Source organism: Solanum tuberosum, unplaced genomic scaffold (assembly GCF_000226075.1).
Source record: "Solanum tuberosum cultivar DM 1-3 516 R44 unplaced genomic scaffold, SolTub_3.0 scf00066, whole genome shotgun sequence".
NCBI classification, from domain to species: domain Eukaryota; kingdom Viridiplantae; phylum Streptophyta; class Magnoliopsida; order Solanales; family Solanaceae; genus Solanum; species Solanum tuberosum.
Genome location: NW_006238989.1, coordinates 1,977,713 through 1,983,432, shown reverse-complemented (window position 1 = coordinate 1,983,432; position 5,720 = coordinate 1,977,713). Strand labels below are relative to the sequence as shown.

The window sequence follows — 5,720 nt, the reverse complement described above, 5'->3', positions numbered from 1 at the left end:
TTGACTATGAGGGTGAGCCCGGTAGTTTGTCTTGGCCCCCGCTAAGTACTCATGTTTAGAGGTGGTGTTGGACCAGTTGTGTATTATGCTTGAGCTTGACTCATCTATGGTATTTATGTATCATTCCTTTTTTTGTTTCTCTTGCTCCCTTAGTCCCGATTTCCCCCTTGATTATGCTTATCGCTTATGGTCATTTATATTGCTTCCGCGACCAAGGATGTGTAATGATACGCTATGAGGCTTGTTTGGGGTTCCTTCGGGTTCCCCATTCGTCGGTCACGTCTAGGCCCTAGGCTTGGGTCGTGACAGTTGGTCGAGAAGGAAGTACAACTCCATCTGGGTGATTGTAGACAGGTTGATAAAACACGACAACTTATGTTGTAGGAGATTATGCCAAACATTATATACATGAGATAATTCTCCTACAAAGCATTCCTTTTTCAATTATTTCAGATAGAGGTTTACAATTTATAGTGACCTTCTCAAATCCTTCCAAAAAGATCTAGGTATTCATGTGATCCTAAGTACCGTATTCCATCCTCCGAGTGATGAATAGGCTGAATGCACTATTCAGACACTTGAAGATATGTTGCATGTATATGTACTAGACTTCAAAGGAAGTTTGGATGATCGTATATGTTTGACTATGTTTTCTTATTATAATAGTTACCACGCGAGTATTGAAATGCCTTCTTATGAAGGTTTATATGGGTGGAAGTGTATATCACCAATAGGTTTATTTCAACTTAACGAGGTAAAATTATTGGGGCAAGATTTAGTGAAGCAAGCTATTGATAAAATAAAGTTAACCCTCATTCGAGGACAAATGATTTAAGGAGGGGAGGATGTAATACCTCATATATTTTTTAAGGCAAGTAACTCACTAAGCTTAACACGTACGCGTAAAAAAAATTATTTACATAATCTTTCTTTCGAGCAGATTTGGGAAAATTGATATGACCCATAATTTCTCTTCCAAACAAATCGTAGACATTAAATCTAAATTTCATGCATTAGACTAATTCCCCACTCAAATGGATCTCTTTTGAGGATCAATCGAATATCAGAAATATGATTAAGTTTACAACCTTAACCCATGAATTAATCCCATGCTAATTTTTCTATTCGCATGTTAAATTTCCTAAATCTATGAATGAACATCCATAAAATAGAGAAATAAACAACACCCACTACATTAAATCAACACCTAACCCCATAATGGCATCTTTAGAGTTGGGGTTTTAGACACACATCACAAAAAGTAATGAAATTATATCTATCATGAGAGAAGCCATGGATGTGATGAAATTAAGCAATTATAATCAACACCCACTATGATTTGAACTTCCAATTGTCAATTTCAATAGCGGAATTTAAATCCCAATAACTAGAAATATTTCTCTAAGAGTTCAAAAGTTTGCTCTCTCAAAACTCATACAAAGTTAGGAACTCAAATTTTATTCTAAAATATCATAGATTTTCTCTCTCCTTTGGGATATTTATAGTTTCTTAGAGTTTGGGCCAAAATTTACTATGTCACAAATTTGTCAACTTTAGTCTAGCTCACAAAGCAGATTTGGTGAATTGCCCTCTATTCCTTTGCTCACGTTTCATTTGCTTCAGGTTTCAAGTGTTTGAACATCAGTCAAAAAAATTGTTTGAGTTTGACTTTCACATTTAGTGGATCGCTGATTACCACCTTTGATCTCCTTTGAAACCTTCATATTTAATCCAAGTCGTGTCACATTTGGCGATGGTCCTTCACTTCACCCATCACTTTTGGTGAGTTGTCATTTCACTCATTTGTTTTCCAACTACCTTGAACATTTTGGCCATTATTTAAAGTAGTTATCCTTGCCTTGTCCCTTAGATTTCATAGCTGCAAATAATCAAAATATCATAAGAATATGACATAACTAGGTATTGAGAACACTAATTGTTGAACTAAATATGCCTCAAATGAGTATAAATCTACCACTCATCAACACCCCCAACATAAACTTTTGTTTGTCCTCAGTAAATCAAGAATACAATTAGTTCAACAAGGGTGTCTAAATCAAGAATACAATTGTTTAAGTATGCTCCAAGCTTGGTAGCTAATCCAAGGGATTTGATGAATAGGCTTATGACAGGGGTGTTCGATTTGGTAGAAGAAGAATGTCATATGGCAATGCTTGTTGATGATATGGATATCTCACACCTCATGGTGTTTGCCCAACAAATATAAGAGCTAAACTTCAAGAAAGGTGTTTGATCTTTTTGGATATTTAAAAATTACATTTAAAAAATCCTATAAATCACGATAATTAATAACTTAAAATATTTAAATTTAAAAGATAAAAAAGTTTGATTGACTCTCGAAATACTAACGGAGCCACATAATTTGGGACAAAAATAATAACATAATTATTTGAAAGTGACGTAAAAAGCACTACAAATCACAATAAATAACAACTTGAAATACATTTTAACCATATAAAATTGGCAAAAGTACTCATTACCCCCCTGAACTTGAAGTTTTTTATACGGTGTACATCTAAACTAAATTTCGTTTTAATTACCCCCCGAACTTGTTTATTCCTCCGTCGCGTACACCTTTATTGTCCACATGGCGTAGAAATTGACAACACACTCTACTAGGCGCGTGAGGAAGTGATTTTTTGCCACATCATAAAGGTACATTGTTAAAAACGTAAAATCTCCATTTTCCTTTAATATTTGGCATATTTTTAAAAGATTTTTTCTCTCTCTATTCTCTTAACTATTTTATTCTCCCTTAATCCCTTTCTACCCTTTTCAAATTTCAGAATTTTTCTCTCTTTTTTGTTTTAATTGCTCTTGCTAAATTCATGAATTATAATAGGAGACTTGTTTGCTTATGTGGGACTCCTCCAATTCTGAAAATTTCATGGACAAATGACAATCCCGGACGTAGATTTCTTGGTTGTAGACACTATGGGGTATGTATTGTTTCATATTTTTTTGCTTTTTATTTGCCAAGTTCGTTTTATGTAATTTTTTTAAACTTTGATTTTATGAAATGCAGTCCTCATTTCAAAATCCTTGTAAGTTTTTCGATTGGTATGATCCAGAATTTTCTAACCAGGCGAATACTATGATTTTGGATTTGTTGAAGAAGACCAACAAACAAGAAAAACAGTTGAAAATGTAGAAGGATGTTGAAACTGATTTTGGGCATTAGTTTGATATGTAATGTGATATTGTTCTTTTATTTAGTGTGTCGTTGAAATTTTTTGTGAATGCAATTGTTATTAACGCAAGGTCTTTTGGTTCTAGGATTCTCATTTTGTGGATTAGTTTGGTTTGGTGTTTTTAGTGATGTATGTTTATGCTGATTAAAGCTATATATATATATATATACACTTTTGTGTGTGTTCAATTGACTTGTCCTTTTTTCATAAAACTACAGTTACATGTAATTGGTAATATGATAACAAAACACGAAATAATAACATAAAAGGCATAACATAACTAGTGTTTTCTTGATCATCAAACACAAACATCATAGTGTTTCATTGTTTCAACCAACAACCACAATAACTTAAGTTAACCACCAAAACAAAAAACAGTCACTACTTTAAGTTTGGTTGAACAACCACACAAGCACAAAATACAACCACACAACTAACAAGTTTTCTGTGAGGGTGATTTTCCCTTGGCTTGTGCCCTTGTTTGAACTCCAACAACTTTTGATCTGGTTTGAATATGACGCATAACACTTTGGACTCGAAGTTCTCTTTGAGTCATGGCCTGTTTCTTCCACTTCAGCCCTTGAGGTTTAAAACCAATATCACCTGTCACATGCGCAGAACTCACCACACCAGTATTAACCCTCCTACTGCTAGACAATCCTTGCTGCAATATTAACAACATAGTTATTTTGGGTCTCACATTTTAAAAATATTAATTTTGACAGTTTTATAAGACACTTACATTAATACATGTATATCCAGTATCTGCAACAAATACACCTTGTCCAACCACTTTAGGCCTCTTCTTGTAACCACTTCCTGCACCTCCTCTTGTACTAGTCTTGTTGCTGCTTGCTCTTTCATATTGACCTCTACCCCTCTTTTTTCCAGTGGTGGACTAATATGAGTAGAAAAGAATACAACAAGAGATTAAATTAATAAGTAACCTAATCTAATTTATAAAAGTAAATTAATGTGAATGTACCTCTTGAGTGGGTGTTGGTGTAGACTTAGGTTTAGGATTTTTGGACAATTTCTCTTATTATGATTTGCTCCTTTGCAAATTGAACATGTCATTACTGTCCCCCATTCTTGGCAATTTCCCAGCTTTTCTCACTTCACCAATTTCTCTCCTTCTGTTCTTTGGTGGCCTACCAGGCATTTGCCTTGCCTCAGGTGGTTCAACCATTGAGTTTCTGCTTTCAGGCCACATTTCCATGTTTGGGACTGGTTGAATGAAATGAGAATATGTCTTCAAATATGTCTCTTTTCTATACCAGCTTGAAATTTCTTGTGATACATCCATGTTCAAGTGGTTCATTGCTGCTATACCATGTGCACATGGGATACCTTTTAATTCCCAAGATCTGCAACTACATTTTTGTTGACCCAAGTTCATAGTATGCTTGTATACCCCTTCTAACACTTCAAATCCATCATCACCATTCCATTCAATGTTGCACTGCATTGATCTTGTTACATTGAATACCATCATTGCGATTGGAGATATTCCATCTGTCCATGTTTCAGCAAATGCTCTTGACTTTCTCACCCTACTCATCACCTTAACTCTAATTTCTTCCAACATAGTTACAATAGTCTTGTTCCTAGGTCCCAAGATCCAAGCATTGAAACTTTCTGCCATGTTGTTATCTATACTATCACATTTTGAAAAAGTTTGGAAAAAATCTTTGCACCATTTCTCCTTATTGTATTTGATAAGGGCTTCAACTATATCTTTTCCCAACTTGGATAGTACATTTATGTTGTACTTAAATTGTGCCTCAAATATTGATCTAGCACAAGCCCAAAATTTCTTCCTTCTCTCTATGCCTCTGAAATTTTGTGACCAATTTGCTAATATGTGTCTAGCACACATTCTGTGCTCACATTCTGGAAATACTTCATTTGCAGCAGCTATTAGTCTCTGTAGTTGCAAAAAAATAAAATAAAGATAGTTAAATTTTGATCAAATTAAAGATAAAAAAAAAAGAAATTCAATTACCTTTTGCATATCACTAATGATAGTGAGCTGGGAACCATTTCCTAGATTAAGATCATTTTGCAGAATGGTCATGAACCATTTCCATGTCAACTTGCTTTCAGTACCAATTACTGCCCATGCTATTGGATACATTTGGTTGTTTGCATCCTTAGCAACAGCTACCAAAAGTTGACCCTTACAAATTCCTTTTAGAAAACACCCATCTACCCCTATACATCTTCTGCATCCTTGTTGGAAACCATTTTTCATAGCATCAAAACATATATAAAATGAGTGAAACTGTTTCATCCCATTTTCTGATTCTGAATCTTTAAGCTTCACAACACAAGTGCTATTAGGATTTGTTTGGAGTAACACATCCCTGTAGTCTAGGATTCTGTTAAATTCTGCCACATGATCCCCCATAATTTCCTTTAAAATAAGTTTTCTTGTTTTTAAGCAAACTGCCTTGCCTACATGAACATTCAACTCTTTCCTCACCAAATCTTGTATTTCCCACCCTT

The 5,720-nt window shown here is 34.5% G+C and overlaps 1 protein-coding gene across 1 annotated transcript; it reads right to left on the bottom strand.

Annotated features, from left to right (window-relative positions):
• Nucleotides 1-4,254: 4,254 nt before the first annotated feature.
• LOC107060192 (uncharacterized) lies at nucleotides 4,255-5,622 on the bottom strand. Its single transcript, XM_015307772.1, has 2 exons — nucleotides 5,218-5,622; nucleotides 4,255-5,139 (listed from the first exon to the last, which is right to left on the bottom strand). The coding sequence occupies exons 1-2, from the start codon at nucleotides 5,620-5,622 to the stop codon at nucleotides 4,255-4,257; spliced, it is 1,290 nt and encodes a 429-aa protein (XP_015163258.1).
• Between the last annotated feature and the right edge of the window lie 98 nt (nucleotides 5,623-5,720).

Bases quoted from the DNA above. Each gene is read 5' to 3' on its own strand.
- LOC107060192 (XM_015307772.1), bottom strand. From the start codon at position 5,622: ATGGGGGATCATGTGGCAGAATTTAACAGAATCCTAGACTACAGGGAT. The intron at 5,140-5,217 runs GTAATTGAATTT...TTGCAACTACAG, and splicing joins TCATTAGTGATATGCAAAAG to AGACTAATAGCTGCTGCAAA.